Raw genomic sequence first — 24,414 nt, forward strand, 5'->3', positions numbered from 1 at the left:
CGGCCCCTGGATGACATCAACTGAAAAGTATCTAGAAGAGGGGGGGGGGGGGGTACATGTAAACAAGAGTATTAATGTGATTATTGTTAATGGTGTTTGTTACCAGCCTATGCGAGGGTACATCTTTGGAATCTAATTTTAAGTCAAATATATAAAGATCGGGTATTTGGAGGTTTAAATTCGAGCAACCATCAAAAAGAAAAGACTGTGTAAGGCAGTAATAGTATAACGATATGCGATAAAAAGTGATTAACATAATTATAAACGCAGTAAAAAAGAATTGATTTCAAACCAAGAAGTAATAAGAATGGCAATTTCAAGCAGACACAAAGTACATGTAGAGAGAAAATACATTTCAAGACGCACTGACTGAACAATAGGCCCCCGGCAATAGTCCCACCAGAGTACCAATATTAGCGGACAAGTAGCTCACTGACGGTGTTAAGAAACGGGCGGGGCGTGCCTGCCCCAGCAGGCATAGAGAATAATATAGATAATAAAACTAGCAAGGGTCGCCAACAATTCGATATCCAATTGGTCTCTTATATTGTGACGTCATTTGAAGTACTTTTTGAGTGACCGCGCTGCCCGGGATTGACTGCACATCACTAAACTACAGCTGGGAGCCGAGCGAACGGTTATCGTCACGCCCACCCTCGGTATAACACACATCTCCACACATCAACGGTACTGACTTGACCAGACAGACCTACATAATTATACTGAATCTAAATTCACAAAGAAGGAAGTAAAATCACCATGGCAAGCCGACCAAGGGGATATGGAATGACTGCTGAATTGGCGGTAAGCTATCATGACTGCATGTACTATGGGCGGTTTTCTGTTCATTTCAATTTCAGCGAAATGGCATATGTACCGGTATTAAAGGACAAGTTCACCCTAGTCTGCAGGCACAGACCCTGATTAGAACTTTGCTCAACAAGTGTGCCTCCACGCAAAGACTAGCACATACAAAACTTGCTGTTCCTGAGCGAGAGAGCCTTCAGTACACAAGGCATGAGTAGGCTGCACATTCAGACCCTTAAATCGAGCGAAGGGTATGCCCAGCAGACTAAGTTCACCCCAGCAAAAAGTTGATTTGAATAAAAAGAGAAAAATCAAAAGAGCATAACACTGAAATTTTCATCAAAATCGGATGTAAAATAAGAAAGTTATGACATTTTAATTTTTCGCTTAATTTCAAAAAACAGTTACATACACATCCTGGTCGGTATGCAAATGAGGAGACCGATGACGTCATCCACTCACTATTTCATTTGTATTTCATTAAATGAAATATATTCTATTTTTTTCTCATTGTCAACAAGTGCATTAACGATTAATTCCTCCCTGAACATGTGGAATTAGCATTGTTTACTACTTTCTGGTTCAGTCAAGTTGGTCCTTATTATCAAATTTGTAAGAATTGAAATACTGTATAATTCAAACAATAAAAAAAATAAGAGAAAAAGTGAAGGGCGTCATCGTCTGTCTCATTTGCATGTCACTGAGTAGTGCATATCACTGTTTTTGTGAAAAATATTGAAACCACGTGTTCTAAGGTAATGCTAAACTAAAATGAGACCTGCCTGAAATAATGACGTAATCTCGACCTATGATATATATACTTTGGGCCGTATATCTTGGATATTACGTCGATTCATATATCCATAAAGAAAATAAATCGAGTTATTGTTATGTATATCATGAGTATATCACATTGAATCAAGAAATTATGCTTTTTAAGGAAGGACAAGGAAATGATTTGCTATATATATTTCATTTGTTTATGCCAACGGGTCATAATGAAGTTAAGTTACCGACAAATAAAAACAAATAAATACAAATTAAAAACATGTCTTCTTTGAATACAATAGAAACATTCTATTCGACGAAATATGCCATTAAAGCGAAATTTAAACAAATTTCATATTGTGGTCGCGATAGGTCTTTGATATTCAAATTTATATTACTTATAATAACTTGCATGAAGTTATGAGGGAAACGGCGAATGAAGGCTTGATTTGGTGCAAATAATTATTGGAGTTTTGTCCGAGCGAGTAAAAAAAGAATTTTACTAAAAATTTGAAGTCAATGAAATAGAACTAAATCGATTAGATTTGTTTAAAGAAATCAGATGGAAAGTTTGATGTTATTGTTTAAATACATTTTTTTAAAGGGGGTGGACTGTCAATTATAATGTGAAATATAAATACATCTCAATGATTTAAAAAAAAATGCCACTTTTGTGGACATATGGATAGAGAGGTAAAGCCCCCCCCCCCCCCTCCGATCCGGTAATCATTGCGCCAATAATCCGTAAATGAGCATGTCCGAAAGGTTTTTTTTTTTTTTTTTTTTCTTGTTTGGTGTATGTGCATTGACCTCAAGGTCTCTAAGGTCTATGGTATGTGTTTTTTTTATCACCGCTATGGCAGTGCAGTGGTATTATATTGATTGATTTTATTCATCTGCCCGTGAAAGCTCAATCACACACATACACACCATCCCCCTTACACACTCACACAATCGCCTGCGGAGCCTCTTCGAGGATCCCCACTGCGCGATTGATCTCTGGGGTGTTTAATCTTTGGGTGAATAAGTTAGAATGGGAGAGTGTTCACACCAAATCAATTCTTTATTTGCAATTATTTGCAATAGCAGATAAACTTCTTCTCACCAAGCAATCATCGGCTGGACAATCCCTGTATAGGTCCATGCTTAAATACTGACGCAAAATGCACATTGCTTTCCTTTTGGACTTGCATGGTTATTGTTATACCACACCTTACATTCCTTTCTAGCAATTTTCCTTTAGGGTTAATTGTCACACAGTTCGACATTATAACAAGCTAGTACATGCATGCCGAGGCACTGCATGTGTGACCATGCAAGTACACTGTAAAAACTGTGGTGTTAAAACTGACACCAGTTGGTGCTAATAGAGGACCACACCATGAGGTGTTAAAATTACACCCTAGAGATTGACCATAATACCAGACAGTGTATATGTAACAACCAATGCTGCTGTAGTAACACCTATAGGTGTTCAAACTAACGCTGTCAATAAGCCAGTTCGTAGTTCCTTTCTGCCCATGATCAAAAGATTATACGCATGATCAGAAGAAGGTCATTTGTACGAAAGTTACATGGTGGTTTAAAATCTAATGAGATAAGCACCAACCTTGATGTCTTGATTATTCATATATTTTGAATATTGGTATTCATTTACATCCACAAAAAACAACAATGCGTCCACGAACGACTGGTAATTCACAGTTTGCCAAGTACATTGTGCAACATGCTAAGATATGCATTCAAAGTAGGAATGCAACAAATACCTTCATAAAGTGTTCATTGGTGTGCTATTCTAGTCACCTGGTCTATTCAATTTCTTCATCCTGCTATGTAAGGCAAGGTTACGTAATATCTTGCTTTGAAATCTGCCTATCATAATGAAAGAAATGAAAGGTCATTTGACCAAAATTATCCCTGAAGTAACTACGAACTGGTCTATTACACCGGAGTAAAATGACTGATGTGGTCCTCTATATATGTACACCGGTTAACACCCCAGTTTTTGTTGTGTTAACAATGGCGTAATGATCGCCCCAACATTTTGAGGGTACGGCGTTCAGTCTTGGGAGTAAAAGCTTGTACTTTTTAAAATGAGATTGTAATATTTTCCCCCCTTTGTCTTGGAGGGAGATTTTATTTTATTATTATTATTATTATTTATTTATTTATTTATTTTTATTTTTATTTTTTGGGGGGGTGCATGACTCCTAAGCCTAGTCCTGGGGCAAATATAAAATCTAGGGTAAAAATTGTAGATTTGATAATACATGATATATTTGAAAAGTTTGGTTTCAAAAGGGGTTAGATCCACGTTGGACCATTCCGACTAAATTTTCATGATGTACTACCCTGCCATGTGAACATTAAATTGGGTGTTAAAAGAAATCTACCTGGCCTCAAGCAAACTAAAACGGATCTAATCACTTTTGAATAAAAAAAGTGATTTTCCTTTACCAATTCACGTTTTAATTGGAATTTCACATTTTCTTTGATATCATCAGAGCGACTAAAATCTATGGTCCGTATTCTGAAGTCGGGTTTAACTTAAACTCAGGTTTAAAGTTGTGGTTTAAGTATGGATAGCCAAATGGTACCTAAATCACTAACAGTAGAGATATCATATTTCAGCTCATTTGGCTCTCAAATCATTCATAATTGTCTAGAAACTATAAAAAGATGGTTGTCTTCACCATCGATGAATCAGGAAAGAGCACAGTAAACATAAGAAACATACAACTTAAAATAAAATTTTGACACTTTTGGCTTCCCATTATTTTAGCACAGAGTTAGACCATGGTCTAAGTTAAACCTGACTTCAGAGGGCTTATTATATTCACTCGCGTTCGTAATCACTCGCGTCGGGTTGGTAATCACACGCGTTTTTTATTTTTGGCGATTTTTTTTTTTTCGGTGCGATTTTTTTTCTAACGGTGTCTTCAGTGGGACAAACGTACTGGAAAAATAAAATGAAATTGAAATTCGAGTTTCGTTTTATTTTAAGCTGGTAAGTGCCTTAAATAAAACGTTCTCGACCACTGTTTAAGATAACAAGCAAATTTTGACTACTGTTTTAACATAATCACATTCCACATCTTAAATCTTAGAGCCATAGGCGGCGGAAGCGGGGGGGGGGGGGCTCCCCCTAAAAAAAGAGAGAGGGGGGAGAAAAGAAGGGAAAGAGGGAGAAAAGAGAAAGAAAAAAAAGACAGACAGAAAAAAAGAAGCAAGGAAAAAAGGAGAAAGAAAGGAGAAAAGGAATAAAGAAGAAAAAGGAGGAAAGGCTACTCTCGATTTAGCTTTGCCTTTGGAGGATTTTCCTGAAGTCTGTGGTATTCTTTATAAAGCATAGCGAGGTGCTACAATTTCATAATATCACTATTTATTTGCTTCTCCCTTTCTTTGTGAATTATTCTACACTAACGTAAAAATCAGGGAGGAAAAAAGTGCTGAAGAAGAAAAGCAAGAAGGAAGGAGGAGGAGAAGTAGAAGAAGAAAAAAGAAGATGGAGGACATAAGGGGGTAAAAATGAAACTAAAAAGATAAAATTGAGGGGAGGATGTAGAAGAAGAGAAAGAGAAGATAAAATAAGGGGAAGACTGAGAAGAGAAAAGGAAGAAGTGAGAAGGGAGATGAACAATAAGGAGAAAGGGAAGAAATTGAGAAGTAGAAGAACAGGGAGAAGAATAAGATGACATAATAATGGGAATAAAAAGAAGACTGAGAAGAAAGAGAAGTAGGAGGGGGAGTAAAGTGCACTCTGGTTATAAAGAAGTCCGAGGGACCAACAAAATTGTTCCTTTATACAAATAATCGTGTGTGTGTGTGATATAAGTTTTTTTTTATATAATGATGGTGCACTGAACAAAATTTAAAAATGGTAAAATGGATTTTCATTAATCTTGCAGGACGTTGCAGGGTGAAAAATATGAAAAAATTTGGGGGTTATCAAGGACAAGAAATCTACACTGTATTGTAATTTGTATTGTAATGTATTTACAAGTGTATATTTGTTGTTGATCACAATGTTTTATTTATGTTTATGTATCCAGCCTACTGTGACTCCCTGAAGCCATGTCTTCTGTTTTCCAATCCATTATTTCTGACTCAATCTGAGTTACCTCCAGTGCTTGGAGTTGTTTAAGGGGCCTGGATAAATGACGTAGCCGACAACTTCTGTTTTCAGGAAGGCACCGGGACGGTACGGTACCTTGGCTTTGATCGTCGCGCGAATTTTTACCGTGAGAGCGGAGAGCGCGCACAGCCACAGGGGCGGATCTTGACCAAAAGCTTCGGTCTTTGTGTCTATTAATTATTATGTTGGTTGTTCCGCTGAACTCCGTTGGCTCCACTCACCAAATACAGAGAAATTCACAAAAAAAAATAAAAATGTTTGAAAAAAACTCCTCGAAACAGACTGCTGCCAGCTGTCTGGGGCGGATCAAGCTTGTTTTCTATTCTTTAATTGCCGGCTTAAAACGAAACTCAAATTTCCCTGCATGTCTGTCCCATTGAAGACACCGTTAAAAAAAAATCGCATCGAAATAAAAAAAAATCGCCAAAAATTCAAAACGCGAGTGATTACGAACCAGAACGCGACGCGAGTGATTATAAACTGCCCTTCAGAGTACGGGCCTACAGGTTTTGAGAAAAAAAACACAATATTTTATGAAAATGGATCTAACCCATTTTGACAAATGAGCTCTTCTGAAGGGTTTGTATGCAAAACGGGGTTAGATCCACTTCAAGAAAATATTTTTTAATTCTCCCATATTGCAATATTCTTATGCTTTCTTTGATCGTTTTGCTTCGTCTAAACAAACTTAATATTAGCGCTGTCCATTTCAGGGGCCGCGGCCCCTGCATTTTACGAGTGAAATGAAAGTAACACGACATAGTCAACCGTATATGCCTCCCCCCTTATGTCATATGTATTTGTACAGGACAAGAAGGATGCTAAGTTTGATCCAGACTTGGCGACCGAGGCGTTTGAATGGATTGCTGCTGTACTTGAAACGGGACCGCCCGAATCACAAGAATTGGCGAGCTCAGTTGGACCTGTAATCGCTGAAAAGCATGTCCATGTGCCTCTCAAAGATGGCGTCGTTCTTTGTCAGTAAGTTTTATTTTTTTCTGTTTTAGACCTATACCGATTATCAGGATACTGAATAGTATCAGATCAGTAAGACGAAGGCATATTTCGTTTCGCAATGCGGTGTGTCGAGGAGAGTGTGTCAAAGTACACAGCAAAAACTGTGGTGTTAAACGGTGTACATAGAGGACCACACCATGGTTATTTTACACCGGTGTTAAATTGGCAGTGTTAGTTTAACACCTATAGGTATTGTCACAACACATTTGGTTGTTACATTTACACTAATTGGTGTTATGTTTCATCTCTAGGGTGTAATTTTAACACCTCATGGTGTGGTCCTCTATTAGCACCAACTAGTGTCAGTTTTAACACCACAGTTCTTACAGTGTAGGAAAAATAACACAAAAGGCAAGTATTGCAATTGCTTGCCTATTTAAAGGTCCCAAGACATGCTGCACAATACCGTCTGAGTCTTTTTTTTTTCACCAAATGATTACCTGGTGGGTTTAAGGACGCTTCACTGTTAAAATGAAATCCATGTAATTTCCACCAAATTTTGCACAGAATTACTTTAGCACCTATATATTCCAAATATGCAACAACAAAAAGAATGCCATGGGTTCATGTGCTTTGAAGTTCACCTATTTGAAAGGTGTCGAGAAATACGGAATTAATACAATTTTGCATTTTTAGACCCCATGAGATCACAACGTTTAAATGAGTTTAAACCTCTATTACTCGGTCAAAAGCCATCCTAATTTCACAATATTTTACATTATAGTTCAGGATTATATACTTAAAATAAAGAATCAAGACATATTGCTATTCGTTAGCTTTTTAAAGAGAAGCAGCACCTTCATTTTCGAAAATGAGATGTGAAATGCGACAAAAAGATATATGCAAGATTCAAAATTCATATAACAAATTTAAACAGTTCAATTAATTATGCACTTTATTCAAAATCATCCCGTTTTCACAAAATTTTGCATGGTTGAAGAGAAAAGTACACGAAAGAGGTGTGAACATAAAAAATTGGGGGTTCATCTGCTTGTTTTCAAACTATCAGCAGTTTTGTTGGAGCTATTGCGTCTTTAAAAACACAAAAAAACTCGTCAAGGCGTGTATTTACTAAAGAGACATTTTACATCACTATCCCATTTTATCTAATTCGAGGTCATATTTGTCATACTTCGCAGCACTGCTCAGTAAAGTAGACTTATTGTGAAGAGGTACAGGCGTTTCAAAAAGCTGAGGCATTGATTATTTTCATCTAATAGCTTCGTAAAATAACACAATACCATCAAGACTTGCAGTTGAATTGCAGCTCTCGCCTCAGCCTCCTCCCCCACTTTCAAAACCGTTCCGTGGCCCCTGAAATATGCATCATAATGGCGCGGTTCCAGTTTTCACCACGGGGGGGGGGGGGGGGGGGGGTGGGGGGGGGGGGGCAAAAGAGACTTTCATTGTCATTTCCCCAGAGCAGCCGCTCAAGCTGATTTATGTTGGTTTCTTTGAAGGGGGTAGTTCTTACAGTTACTTCTTACAGCTTTATTCTTATAAAGTAAAAAAAAAAAAAGGTACACGCAGCGCGAGCTCATTTATGATATTTAGTCCATAAAACAGACATTTTATAGAGGATTTTTTAAACATTAATTTGTAAAGCGAACACAATAAATATAGCTCTATGTCCGAGCTGAAATATGCTTTGTATATTATCTTAAATAATATGTATATTTTGAAGCTTCATTTTAGCCTATTGAGCAAGAAATGTATTTCGTCGAACGGGCAAGTCGAGCGTAAAGCGCGAGCAAAAATTTTATATAGTAACATGAAAGATTTTTTGCATTTTCTAAGTTTTATTCACACGTTTTCCTCTTATTATCCCTTTTTTTTTCTCCCCCCCTCCCCTTCCCTTTTTGTTAGTTTTTCTTTCTTTCCCTCTTTTTCCTTTATTAAGGACCGCCGATGGGGGGGGGGGGGGGGGGGGCTGCGACCACTTCGGGCCCCAGGATTCGCCTATTATAATTTCAATATTTTTTTTTTCATTTTCTTGCATTTGTCTGGAGTATGCTAAGCACCGCCTCCTTAAACTTCATAAGATCTATCGGTCTTCATACAATACCACCTCAGAACGTTTAAAAAAAAAATTTGACAAAGCAGTAACGATGACCGTTTGAATGGTGTGGTATTGTATGAAGATTTGTGTTGCCAATTTTAGCAATGGTACATAATAATGGCAACTGGTAAGTTGCATGACATTGTGAATCGTTGTGCTTATTTCGGCCTCCCAGGCGTATATCAGTTTGAGGCAACAGACATATAGCATTCTTTTCATAAATTTCTACAAACAGCCCTTTAAATTCCCCTTTCTTACAGGTACTTTTATCAAAAATTCAGGTCACACCTTGCGCTGGCTTTGTTTATCAAACGTATGCATCATATTCATGATTATACAGGGTGTTTCCAAAAAAAAAGGTAACCAAACTTCAAAGGTCAGCTAAATAAAAAATAATTATTCTTGTAATTGCTATTCTACATAATAAAGTAACTCATCAACCTTAATTTGACACCTTCTTTGTGTCATATCTATCACGGTCACAAAGTTATGGTCTATCGAAGGCAAAAGTCACAAAACCCACTTTTTCCAAGTTTTGGGTTTTACTGTACGTGCACGAAACCCACCTTGTAAGGTCTTTGTTTTATGAGGCGCCGAATGTACCAATATTATATAGAACAATTATTTGTTATATAATCATTATTTATTAAATAATAACTATTATTTATATATAATTTACATTTTATTTGTAAATAACTACTATTATATAAAATATCATTTCTAATTATTTATATATAATTCCAAGTAATACTTCATTATTTGTAAATAATAATAGTTCGACATTCCATTATTTATAAATAATGATTATTTGTTTTTCATTATTTATAAATAATGATTATTTGTTTTTCATTATTTATAAATAATGATTATTTGTTTTTCATTATTTACAAATAATGATTATTTGTTTTTCATTATTTATAAATAATGATTATTTGTTTTTCATTTTTTATAAATAATGATTATTTGTTTTTCATTATTTACAAATAATGATTATTTGTTTTTCATTATTTATAAATAATGATTATTTGTTTTTCATTATTCATAAATAATGATTATTTGTTTTTCATTATTTATAAATAATGATTATTTGTTTTTCATTATTTATAAATAATGATTATTTGTTTTTATATTATTTATAAATAATGACACTACATACTTCATTATTTATAAATAATGACACTACATACTTCATTATCTATAAACAATTGCAATTCGTTTTTCCGTTATTTATAAATAAGTTTTCTATTATTTATAGATAATAATTATTTATTATCAATGCCAGTGCACATTTCTTTATTTATAAATAATTTGTTGAGTTTTCCATTATTTATAAATAATGATTATTTGTTAAATAATGAAAACGTCTACTTCATTATTTATAAATAATTTTTTCGAGTGCACCATTATTCTCATTATTTATAAATAATCATTATTTAATGTTCGAGTTTTCCATTACTTATAAATAAAGATTATTTGTTAAATAATGAAATATCTACTTCATTATTTATAAATAATAATTTAGTTTCAATATCCCATTATTTATAAATAATCATTATTTATAAACAATTTTTACAGTTTGCCATTATATACAAATAATCATTATTTATATACAAATAACCATTATTTATTAAATAATGCCATTATTTATTAAATAATGCCATTATTTATTAAATAATGGAAAACTCGCTATAACATGCAAATGTGGGACCGCCCATGATATGAATATTCATGATGCGATTTCCTTTTTCGTGATTTTTCTTCACAAATTTTTGTCCATTTCCTCTTCATAATGACATTTCTTGAAGCAATTTTCTAGGGATATGGTCTGATTGTAATATTCTTCATTTTCTATATAACTTCGTCTTCGTAGAAATATCAAAAAGTGTAATTGTATACGATTTTTCCAACAGTTCACAATCCCCATAGGCGCGCGTGTATCGTAGGGACAACCGGTGAATCGACGGAGTGCTCTTCATCGAAATACTACGTTGGTTGGAATTTAGCCCGAATCCTCGATGGAAGTCGATCAAGTGCATATGAGCTGAGAGAGTGAAATATTGTACTTGTACAGGCCCTTCTACTTTTTATAAATATTTCTTGTTGCTTTTTTTGTTAAGTTAATTTTTCCTGGTGTAGAGATAAGTTTCAGTTCTAATAATGCACTTCAAATACATTTTGGAGTGTCTGTTTGAGGCGTTTGGGGCGATTTCACCCTGGCCCCAAAATGCTCGCAACGACAATACGGGGGCATGATGACCCCTAATTTTTTAAAAACTTATTTTTCTATTGAAAATTATCACAAAATTAACCAAAAGTGTGCACGAAAGCCTTCGTATTTCACTTTTAAAACTCCCAAAATTGCCCAAATGACAAGCTTGGTCGCTTCGCTGTGTCGCTTTCAACCTGAGAACGTTTACGCGTCTGCTTCCCCCCCCCCCCTCCTCCGAAAGAAATTCTGTATACGGCCATGCTCTAAAAGAGCCTGGCACATTGATTTATGTATACTTTCATTTTCATTATTTTTATCTCATTATCAACATGGCCTTACGCAGAATTTTTTCCAAGGGGGCCGGGGCCGGAGCATGACGCGCGTAAACTTTCTCAAAAAAATCTTGAAAGCGAGACAGCCACGGGACCAAGCCCAAATGACAAGCTTGGTCGCTTCGCTGTCTCGCTTTCAACTTGAGAACGTTTACGCGCGTCTGCCCCCACCCCCCGAAAGAAATTCTGTGAACGGCCATGCTCAAAAGAGCATATGGCACATTGATTTATATGTACTTTTCATTTTTATTATTTTTTTCACATTATCATCATGGCCTTACACAGAATTTTTACCGGGGAGGGGGGGGGGGGGGAGCAGCTAGGACGCGCGTAAAGTTTCTCAAAAAAATCTTGAAAGCGAGACAGCGACGCGACCAAGCTCAAATGACAAGCTTGGTCGCTTCGCTTTTTCAAGATTTTTATGAGAAAGTTTACGCGCGTCCTGCTCCCCCCACCCCCCCCCCCCGGAAAAAAATTCTGCGTAAGGCCATGATGATAATGAGATAAAAATAATGAAAATGAAGTATACATTAATCAATGTGCCAGGCTCTTTAGAGCATGGCCGTATACAGACTTTCTTTCGGAGGAGGGGGGGGGGGGGAAGCAGACGCGTAAACTTTCTCAAGTTGAAAGCGACACAGCGAAGCGACCAAGCTTGTCATTTGGGCACTTTTTGGAGTTTTAAAAGTGAAATACGAAGGCTTTCGTGCACACTTTTGGTGAATTTTGTGATAATTTTCAATAGAAAAATAAGTTTTTTAAAAATTAGGGGTCATCATGCCCCCGTATTGTCGTTGCGAGCATTTTGGGGCCAGGGTGAAATCGCCCCAAACGCCTCAAACAGACACTCCAAAATGTATTTGAAGTGCATTATTAGAACTGAAACTTATCTCTACACCAGGAAAAATTAACTTAACAAAAAAAGCAACAAGAAATATTTATAAAAAGTAGAAGGGCCTGTACAAGTACACTGATATTTCACTCTCTCAGCTCATATGCACTTGATCGACTTCCATCGAGGATTCGGGCTAAATTCCGCCCGCCACTTCCGGGGACCAACCAACGTAGTATTTCGATGAAGAGCACTCCGTCGATTCACCGGTTGTCCCTACGATACACGCGCGCCTATGGGGATTGTGAACTGTAGGAAAAATCGTATACAATTACACTTTTTGATATTTCTACGAAGACGAAGTTATATAGAAAATGAAGAATATTACAATCAGACCATATCCCTAGAAAATTGCTTCAAGAAATGTCATTATGAAGAGGAAATGGACAAAAATTTGTGAAGAAAAATCACGAAAAAGGAAATCGCATCATGAATATTCATATCATGGGCGGTCCCACATTTGCATGTTATAGCGAGTTTTCCATTATTTAATAAATAATGGCATTATTTAATAAATAATGGTTATTTGTATATAAATAATGATTATTTGTATATAATGGCAAACTGTAAAAATTGTTTATAAATAATGATCATTTATAAATAATGGGATATTGAAACTAAATTATAATTTATAAATAATGAAGTAGATATTTCGTTATTTAACAAATAATCTTTATTTATAAATAATGGAAAACTCGAACATTAAATAATGATTATTTATAAATAAATGAGAATAATGGTGCACTCGAAAAAATTATTTATAAATAATGAAGTAGACGTTTTCATTATTTAACAAATAATCATTATTTATAAATAATGGAAAACTCAACAAATTATTTATAAATAAATAAATGTGCACTGGCATTGATAATAAATAATTATTATTTTTGAATAATAGAAAACTAAATAAATAAACTAATAAATAACGGAAAAACGAATTGCAATTATTTATAAATAATGAAGTATGTAGTGTCATTATTTATAAATAATGAAGTAGGTAGTGTCATTATTTATAAATAATATAAAAACAAATCATTATTTATAAATAATGAAAAACAAATAATCATTATTTATAAATAATGAAAAACAAATAATCATTATTTATAAATAATGAAAAACAAATAATCATTATTTGTAAATAATGAAAAACAAATAATCATTATTTATAAATAATGAAAAACAAATAATCATTATTTATAAATAATGAAAAACAAATAATCATTATTTGTAAATAATGAAAAACAAATAATCATTATTTATAAATAATGAAAAACAAATAATCATTATTTATAAATAATGAAAAACAAATAATCATTATTTATAAATAATGGAATGTCGAACTATTATTATTTACAAATAATGAAGTATTACTTGGAATTATATATAAATAATTAGAAATGATATTTTATATAATAGTAGTTATTTACAAATAAAATGTAAATTATATATAAATAATAGTTATTATTTAATAAATAATGATTATATAACAAATAATTGTTCTATATAATATTGGTACATTCGGCGCCTCATATGTTTCATCAGATTTCCCTTTCGATTTTCAGTGAAATACAATCCCCTTTGTTAACATTTTTGTGTGAGTTTCTGGCATTTACATATGAACTGTCTATCTTTAATCTCTGATGAACACGTCGTTCACCATTAACTTTTGCACAGATACTCTTGAACATTTTGACAGTACCTCATAGTCGATGCTGCATATCTAGCATTGCTTTTCTATAAAACCATTACAGGATTGTGACTAAAAACATGTATTTTATGCTAAACAAGTGCCTGCAAATCAGGATGTGCTGGACCAAAATTAAAGCTAGACACCAGTTTTGTAACATTTATTCGCAAAATGTTTTAAGGGTAACATTTCACTGAAATTTGCTGTGAAAATCTCTGTTGAAACCAAAACCAAAACCCCAAACTTGGAAAAAGTGGGTTTTGTACCTTTTGCCTTCGATGGACCATAACTTTATGACTCGTGACAATAATTTGTGACCCAAATAAGGTGTCAGATGAGTTACTCAAATATATAGAATAGAAATCCCAAGAATAAATCATGCATTCTTGATATACCTGACTTCTGAATTTCGGTTACCTTTTAAAAAAAATACACCCTGTATGTTAGTGCTCGGTTTATTGATAAAATCAGCTTGCGCTATGCGCTTGCATATTTTTTTGTGAAACTGTAACATATTCTACCAATATTAATTCTCACAAATAGTCCGTAAAATGTCCCGTTTCAGGTCATCAATTAAGAAAAGTCATCTCTCGCTTTGCGCTGGTATTATTTATGTAGTTCTAAGGAATCTTATAAGACAGTACTTAAAGGGGAAAGAAACCTTTGGATCACGTAGGCTTGTGACGGAACAGAAAAATCAAAGAATAAGAACAAAGAAAGTTTGAGAAAAATCAGACAAATAATGAGAAACTTATGAGCATTTGAATATTGCAATCACTAATGCTATGGAGATCCTCCCATTGTCAATGCAACAAGGATGTGTGATGTCACATGTGGACAACTTTCCCTTTGATGGACTATAAAATACCCCCCAAATGTCTATTTTTGCTTTTTCTTATGGTGGTACAAACTCTTTATCCATAATGTGTTCTTTAATAATCTGTACTACATGCCCTCATATAGAAAGAACACATGATCAACTGATATATGTGTGACATCACACATCTTTGTTGCATTGCCAATTTGAGGATCTCCATAGCATTAGTGATCGCTATATTCAAATGCTCATAACTTTCGCATTATTTGTCCGATTTTTCTCAAACTTTCGTTGACCTGTTTCTTTGATTTTTCTGTTTTCACACAAGCTATCTTGTTCAAAAGGTTTCATTCTCCTTTAAACTTGAATCTCTATAGGACTCGCTCGAGCAGCCGTTCGAAGAAAAATGTGACTAGTTTTTCAGTCCTTTCTCTTATTGGACAAATCTGGTTCCGCCCCTGACTACATTTATGTTGTACAAAAAGATTTGAGATATCCATTTCATCTCAAAGTCAAGATTACCAGTCGTGTCTTAATGCAACATGCGAGCAGATGTGTGAAATGACCCCTTCATTATACTTTTAAATGTTTTTTTAAATGCAGTTTAATCAACGTTATCAGGCCGGGGTCAGTGAAACAAATCAACTCCTCTAAGATGGCTTTTAAACAGGTAAGTACGTTATTTTGTTACTAATACTTGAGTATTCGAGTTATCCCAAGTGTCTAATCGGGATCCGCCGATTATTCGAACAGTGTAAATTTTGCTAATCGATTACCGATCGGCGGCAAGCCATCTGAACCATTCGATCAATCGGTGTTTACTCCCAGGCCTATTATTTACAAATAATGTGCACAGTATAATAATAATTTTGTGGTTAATAGCAATTTCGTGACATCAAATTCATTTGGTGTCTTTGCTGTATTCTAAATGAAGATAAAATTGTTCTCAGAATACCAATTCGGAGAGATTTTAAAGGTATTTTATCTCACTGATTTTAACGGAGATAAACTATTTTATTTTACCTGAGATAAAATGGATATCAGAATACCATAGGGTTAGGGTTAGGCGTTGTGGCGTGCGCCTGTCATCCAAGCTGTGGGGAAGTTACAAATTGATGCAGAGGTTCGAAGTTCGAGCCCTGGTCACATCTTTCAGATGGTTACGTTAAAGGTCGGTCCCAGACGTAAATAATCATATCTGATTGATACACGTCTGACAAAACTCAAATACACACACACACACCACCCCAGGTGCTAAAATGGTTGAGTTTGCATTGTTACATCACACCTTTCATGACCAGAAGGAAATAAACGCTTTTTTGTTGAAGCAAGGTGACAGGAACATGCCGTCTGTTAGTGTAAAAGGAAAACATTGAATTGTATTCACTTACCTGTTTGGAGTTTTACTAAAATGAGTTTTACTAAAATCTGAAGAAGAAAAAACTTTGCGAGGCCTTAAGTCACCGGGGGTACTTCGATTTGGGTTAAACGGGGATGTGCGGCTGGAGGCTCAAAACCCATACCTTTATTATTTAAAAGTCATTTTGGCAAAAAGGGTACCCATAGTTAGGGAGTTTCATCTAAAAAGTGGCGATTCATCCAACAGATATCTTTCATTTTTCCTTTAAAAAACGCGTTTTGTTTTCGCTTTCCCCGTACGTATTGTGTTTTTGACTCGCAGTAACCTCGCCTTTTAGAAAGTCTTAATTTAGCCTAAGTTGCGATCATCCGTGTGATTCTTTGTTCAGAAGTATGTTCCTGCAAACGCTGTTCTGGTTCCTGGTCGTGTTAATTATCACATTATAAAGTTTAAAGTGCATAAAATGAGTTTTGTTTCTATTTAAAGACAATTTGTTGCATTTGAACCAAGTAGACAGTTTACATAATTCATCATTTAAAGTAGATACTACAATTTCAAGTTTTGGGTGAGAATAAAAAATATTGGTATCATCTGCAAATAGGATAAAAGATAATAAGGGGGAAGTTTTCGATATATCATTGACGTATAATAGGAAAATTAGCGGCCCCAAAATTGACCCCTGCGGCACACCACATTCAACAGTTTTAAAGGTTGAATCTATTTCATTAAATGTAACATATTGTTGTCTATATTTGATAAATAATATTGTTTGTTTGTTTGTTTTATTTCCGTATATAAAACAACAGATACAAAGTACTTCGATTTGGGTTGAACGGGGATGTGCGGCTGGAGGCTCAAAACCCATACCTTTATTATTTAAAAGTCATTTTGGCAAAAAGGGTACCCATAGTTAGGGAGTTTCATCTAAAAAGTGGCGATTCATCCAACAGATATCTTTCAATTTCCATTAAAAAACGCGTTTTGTTTTCGCTTTCCCCGTACGTGTTGTGTTTTTGACTCGCAGTAACCTCGCCTTTTAGAAAGTCTTAATTTAGCCTAAGTTGCGATCATCCGTGTGATTCTTTGTTCAGAAGTATGTTCCTGCAAACGCTGTTCTGGTTCCTGGTCGTGTTAATTATCACATTATAAAGTTTAAAGTGCATAAAATGAGTTTTGTTTCTATTTAAAGACAATTTGTTGCATTTGAACCAAGTAGACAGTTTGCATAATTCATCATTTAAAGTAGATACTACAATTTCAAGTTTTGGGTGAGAATAAAAAATATTGGTATCATCTGCAAATAGGATAAAAGATAATAAGGGGGAAGTTTTCGATATATCATTGACGTATAATAGGAAAATTAGCAGCCCCAAAATTGACCCCTGCGGCACACCACATTCAACAGTTTTAAAGGTTGAATCTATTTCATTAAATGTAACATATTGTTGTCTATTTGATAAATAATCTTGTTTGTTTGTTTTATTTCCGTATATAAAACAACAGATACAAAGTACATAAAATACATATAACATGAGATGATGAGGTCAATGTTAAGATACAATAATAAAAGGTGAGAAATAAAATAAATTATACGGCTGATAGTCCATATTCAGCTGCAATAATGCATTGCTGCTGGTCTTCCATGGAGCCAGTTTACTTGAAAAAGGGATATGATTACCATAAAGTAAAGGAAGTTGACCATCAGATATAGAAGTGAAATCATTAAAAACAAAGAAAAATCATATAACCTACACCTACCCCCCTCCCCCTCCCCCGGTGCAAATCAGTGATTTAACTTTATTTAGTACAGATATATTTCAAAAATGTATTTTAAAGGAATTGAAAGTGGTGACATTACGCACGCACATAGGAATTCTGTTTAATTCAGAGGCAGCTCGGTGAGAGAAAGATCTTTTTTTACTATTTGTTCTAGGTCTGGGTAAACATACATTATTTGAATTTCTAAGAGGGTAAGGAGTAGCTTTTGTATGAAACACATTTTTAATATATTCAGTGGACATGTTGTTACTAATCTTATACATGAATAATATTAAGTGAGTATACTGTCTCTTTTGAATAGTGTCCCAACCCAGAATAGAATGAATTTGAGAGGTTGAAGTGTGTGAACAGGTGGTCAATTTTCAAAATTATTCTTCCAGCTCTATTTTGAATTTTTTGAAGTTGGTCAAGTAAAGATTTGTTTGCAGATTGATAGATAATGTCACCATAATCAAAATGAGGTAAAATTATTGAGTTATATATTAACTTTAATTCTTTAGCCGTGCAATATAACCATTCATTCTCGCCAGTTTTTTTACATAAATAATTTACGCGATAGTCCCACTTCATGTTTTCATCCACAAAGACACCTAGATACTTAAAGCTATTCACTTGAGTCAGTAAATGACAGTCAATTTTTAGTTGTAAATGCTGTGATCTTTTAAGCATTTTAGGTGTTCCAATCTACATGCTTATAGTTTTATCATAGTTTATTTTCAAATTATTCCTGTTCATACAGGCAGATAGACTTTCCAGTTCCGTATTAAGGACGAGTTCGATAACTCTAATATCGTTATGTGAGAAATATACTGCGACGTCAGCATGAAGGTGTACGGTGCACTCTTTAAATACAGAAAATTATATCATCAATAAATGAAAAGAACAATAAGGGTCCAAGGAGAGATCCCTGGGGTACTCCCTTAAATGACACTTTCTTCTGATAAAATTCCATTAATGGATGTACGTATTCTTCTATTAGTCAAATAACTTTTGAACCAATGCAATTCATCACCAGATATACCAGTATTTTTAAGTTTGGATAAGAGAATTGCATGATCGACCAGGTCGAAAGCCTTTTGAAGGTATATCATGATTACGATATATTGCACAAACCTCGTCCGACCAGTTCTGGTGGAGGCATCTGCATCATCCACCGTTCAACGGTCAAAGTGAGTCTTCAAGACTACAGCAACTTTCAGTCATTCGAGTTGATGGACTTCACCATTCGTACTAATGGTGCATCGGTGTTTCGTGTCTTTGCCATCTACAGACCACCTCCATCATCAAAGAACAAACTAAGTTTTTCTTTGTTCTTGAAGGAATTTTCGTCACTTATGGAATCTGTAGCAATAGTTGACAACATTCCACTTTTAGTTGGTGACTTCAACATACATGTAGATGACCGCAACGATAAAGATGCTACCACTTTCCTCAATACATTGGATGAGGCTGGTTTTCAGCAGCATGTTATGTATTCCACACATAGAGCGGGGCATACGCTAGATCTGCTGATAACCAGAAGGGTCGACGAAGTGGTCCCTGCGATTGATTCCATTAGGGGTCTTCCTTCTGATCATGACTGTATATGGTGCACTATTAACTTGGAACGCCCGCCCGCCACCAAGAAGCTTGTCACTTGCAGGAAGTTTCGTGATATCAATATGGACTTATTTAAGTCAGACATTCTGACATCTTCTCTTACATCTTCGCTCTCATCGTGTTCTTCTGAAGCAGTTCTACAGTACAATTGTGTGCTGAAGGAACTGTTGGATAAGCACGCACAAATTCAATCATCTGTTGTGTCCTTAAGACCACGGGCTCCTTGGTACAACGACTCCATTCGACAGGCTAAGCGAGTTAAACGCCGTGCAGAGAGAAAGATGATGAAATCAGGCCTAGAGATCCACAGGCAGATATACCAACAACTCTGCAAGACCTACAATGACGCACTTACAGAGTCAAAATCACAGTTTCTGTCAGCTGAAGTTGTAGAGTGTGACACAAAACAACTTTTCAAGTTCGTCCAAAAGCTGTCTTCCCCCGAGCGAGCTTCTGTGCTCCCCGATCGAGATTCAGATGAGTCACTAGCACATGACTTTGGTGAGTTCTTCGAGAGGAAAATTCATAAAATTATTGAAGGATTTGACCAAGTTCCATGTCAATTAGGGGAAATTCCTGGATGTGATAGTGAGTTTTCCTCGTTTGAGCCGGTATCTGAAAACCAGGTTAGAAAAGTGATCGGTGCCATGACTTCCAAATATTGCCAGCTGGATCCTCTTCCAACATGGTTGGTTAAAGGGTGTTTGGGTGAATTGGTACCAGTTATCACATCCATCGTAAACGGCTCGCTGTCTTCTGGGAGTGTTCCTGACAGCTTTAAGGTCGCTCAAGTAGTTCCCCTGCTGAAGAAACGTGGTTTGGATCCTAATGATCTTCGGAACTATAGACCTGTGTCCAACCAAATGTTTCTTGCAAAAGTTCTTGAAAGAGTTGCGAGCTTCCAGTTGAAAGCGTATCTAGAAAATAACTGCTTGTTTCCCATAATGCAGTCGGCCTATCGTTCGTTCCACTCAGCGGAAACAGCGCTCGTGAAAGTAATGAACGATCTCTTACTGGCTGTTGACAAGGGTAATGAGGCGATATTGGTTCTACTAGATTACAGTGCTGCCTTTGATACCATTGACCATGGAAATTTGATCTCCATCCTTGAATGTAGATATGGTATCAATGGTGTTGCTCAACAGTGGCTGGTTTCCTACTTAGAAAATCGGAGACAGAGGGTCAAAGTTAACAACGCTATCTCAAAGACTTTTCCTCTCTCACAGGGAATCCCTCAGGGCTCCGTCATTGGTCCTTTGGCGTTTGCATTGTACACCGGTCCTCTATCGCAGGTCATTAGCGCACATGAAGGAATCAAGCACAAAACCCAACATGGTCAAGCCCCTTCTTGTATTACCGACCTTCTCTCATCCAGGATCCCGACAACCTCCATTCGACTCCGATCTTCCACACATCTTCATCTGCAACTGGCCCAAGGACCCAGAGCTCGGACAAGGTATGGGAACCGAGCATTTAGTGTTGTTGCTCCAAAGCTTTGGAATGACCTTCCCATAGAATTGAGGGATGCCCCGTCATTCGAATCATTCAAAGCTTCTCTCAAAACTTACCTTTACAATTCTTCCTTTAAGTTTTAAGTTAATTTTGTCAATATCAAACGATTATTCCTAATTTATTTCTTGTTTGTTTATGTGTGTTATACTGTTCAATGTTATTGATGTATGCTATTTAATCGTTTTGTAAAGCGCTTAGAAACACCATGTATTAAGCGCTATATAAATACAATGTATTATTATTATTATTATATAAAAATAGCCCCTGTATACTGCCCATTGTCCGTATAATGAAACCAGTCATCCGTAACCTTTAGTCCGGCGGCCCAGGAGATTTATTAAACCGAAAGCCGGACAAGCAAATGACCCCGTAGCTGGATGGCATGGACCCTGAAGTTACAAAAATGCATTGCTGCCGGGTTCTATCCGTGGTCTTCCCTCCGAAATGACGTAATATATGACGTCACTACAAAATGACCCTATTTCACAATTTTTTTGACATTCTACACATTACATGAAGTCAAGGGAGAATATCTCAACCAAACCATGCTTATTTGTTTGAAACTTTCAAAATATGTTGTTCATATAGTGCACAAGAGATATGCAAAGTTTCACGAACAGAAATTATTGTTTACATATGCAAATTACGTAATGAAATTTGCATATCATTAGTTTGGGAGATTTCTTGTTTCAAAAATTGTCGAAAGTCGATTCAGAAATTTATTTTCTTTTTTAGTGTACTTTATTTGATATATTTCCTCTCAAGCATAATATCATTCTCTCCAACTATATCTATACTTTTTGAAAAATATATGTCGGTAATTGGAAATGACATTATAGACTGTGATTTCAGCCCTCTTTTCAATATGATGCGCACATAGAAATCGTGCGTTGTGGGCCTATATTTTCACCATATAGCTGAGGTGTGCGAACGATATGCCTACATTATTGATGTTTCATGCTATTAAATCTTCCAAACAACATATTTTCATCTTCATTATGTCTCTGCTGATAAATAAATCATTTCAGCAAAGATTGATTGCCCACTGGGCAGTCTATAGGCTACGTTTTCAGCCCAGTTTTCAACAACGAACCTACACCATGTGTAACTGCATCGTTGTAGTCGAGTCGGATAAGGAGGTTCTTCTGTACCATCAAAATATTTTTCACTCAAATTTTTGTATTTGCCTGAAGTGTCTAGTTAATGAATCTTGATGTTCCCTTTGCAAAATCGTGTCCAACGGGGTTTAAAATTGATATCTTTGGCGGCCCTCTTGGACTTTAATGAAAGTAAATTATTTTCATACTTTATTGCACAGAGTCTGACAATGGGTCAATGTTAAATGAATACGCATTTCACTATGATTTGGATAGTAGAAATCGGTTGAAATTGTTTTCTGAATAGTCCGGTTAATATATTATGAAAAAAAAAAAGAATTCATCAAAAAAAAAAAAATTAAACCACAATAATCATGTGCATTGTCATCTATCTGTTTGATCTTGCATCGCCTTTGTTGATGTGCCTAACATGCAGAAATGCATGTAACGTGCTTAGCGATCGATAGAAAAGGTATGTATTACTTGTATCATGTGTATGAGGGTAAATGGCGTTTTCTACACAAAGCAACTTTTATAATAATGAAATCTCTTGAAAAAGATAGAGGATCGAGGCATTGATCTGCGTTTTCATTCTGCATGCAATTACTCTCGGGCACCTTAAAGCATAGTCCCACAAGAGCCAGTAGAAGGTTACATACCACACCCTTAGCCGTAGCTTGACTATAATAGTCAAGCTACGGATAAGGGTATTTATGATATCGTGCTTTTCGGAGCCCCAATGTGGAAAATTTTGTTTTGGGGATGTATTTTGTACGTATGGAACGCCATACGAATCACAAACAATTAACACACAGTGGCGTTCAGAAAATTATTATTTAGCTTTCATACCGATGATACCATCCACAATAACAAGGCTTTTGTTGTTGTTGTTGTTACTAGAATATGACAATTATGAGTTTCATTCCACAAAGTTTTCGCAACTTTCAAAATTTGCGAAATGAAAATGGATTTATTTGAAATTAATCCGCAAATCCTGGCAAATTATAGCCCATGTGATACAGTGCTGCCCCCAGAATTAAACACAACACCTTAAATAATATATGCACTATGAAATATGACAACTCGTTTTCCTTTGCAGATGGAAAATATTGGGAACTTTTTGGGAGGATGCGAAAACCTAGGAATATCCAAGGTGGAGCTATTTCAAACTGTGGACTTATACGAGGCAAACAACATCCCACAGGTAATTATACTTCAGTTTAAAAAGAAATTCCAGTAGTTGCAGTAAACACTGATTTCATGAGAACGTGGGACAGTGTATAATTATTGCTTTGAATGGGTGATTTCAAGTACGGTGTTGGAGTTCGGTGTTCGGTGTTGGTGTTGAGAGCGTGAAAAGGCTGCTGAACCGAGCCCCAACACCGAGCTGAGTTCAGAGGAGCGATACCGATCGCGTTATCGATATCCTATGACGTCACGCCTCTGCGCTGCTGATCATCTCAACTTTACGCGAGAAATTCTCGACGACGAAAGTGAAATCGGGAAAATGCTATGCCTTGGAACGGAAATTTGAGTGTAAAAATGTGGGTATTTCGCAGCACATACCCACTATGCATAATATACTGAGTGCCCCCCTCCCCCGGGGTTAAGTCGTGTTCGCCTTCTGTTCGTGAACTACAGTTCATCAACCCCAACACCGAACATGAAATCACGATTTCCCCAATCCCTGGGGGTTGGTGTTGGTGAATAGGGATATTGCACGTGGATCGTCAACACCAGCTTTAATGCTCGGTTCAGCAGACGACATTCAACACAAGAGCTCAACACAAACTGCCGGAAATACGTCATACATGTATTTTCCGAGGTCAATCCCAACACCAGCGTGATTTCAAGTACGGTGTTGTAGCTGGTGTTGGTGTTGTCCCAACACCAACACCAGATTTCAACACCGTACTTGAAATCACCAATTGTCGTGCCCGACGCTCTCCCCGAATCCTGTGCTTATTTGCTGATTTCTCAGCAATTACACAATTTCTTCCAGAATCCTTTGGCACATACGTTTTATTTATACAAACAGACACTTTGGTGGTCATTTCATTGGATTCTGTACGAACTCATTTTGATATCGTTACCAAAACTAGCATTTACCTTTAACAAATACCATGGTCACATTTGTTCTACTGTTTAACTTAACCTACAGGCTCATATATTTTGTTGTGTATGATACTAGCGCAGATACCAGCAATTCTATCGATTTTGAGGTCAGACATCCAAGGTGAAGTGCCACCTTTCACTTTTCTTGCTTGACCAAAGGCAATAACTCCATGTTTTATGTTACAGGCGGGTGCATTATGTGCTCGCCTTAGCGACACTCTTTTTTAAA

The 24,414-nt window shown here is 35.9% G+C and overlaps 1 protein-coding gene across 1 annotated transcript; it reads left to right on the forward strand.

Annotated features, from left to right (window-relative positions):
• Positions 1-600: 600 nt before the first annotated feature.
• On the forward strand, positions 601-23,325 carry LOC129263647 (transgelin-2-like). Its single transcript, XM_054901548.2, has 4 exons — positions 601-804; positions 6,519-6,691; positions 15,327-15,393; positions 23,170-23,325. The coding sequence occupies exons 1-4, from the start codon at positions 760-762 to the stop codon at positions 23,308-23,310; spliced, it is 426 nt and encodes a 141-aa protein (XP_054757523.2). The 5' UTR covers positions 601-759; the 3' UTR covers positions 23,311-23,325.
• The last annotated feature ends 1,089 nt before the right edge of the window (positions 23,326-24,414 follow it).

Source organism: Lytechinus pictus, chromosome 6, assembly GCF_037042905.1.
Source record: "Lytechinus pictus isolate F3 Inbred chromosome 6, Lp3.0, whole genome shotgun sequence".
Classification (NCBI taxonomy): Eukaryota; Metazoa; Echinodermata; class Echinoidea; order Temnopleuroida; family Toxopneustidae; genus Lytechinus; species Lytechinus pictus.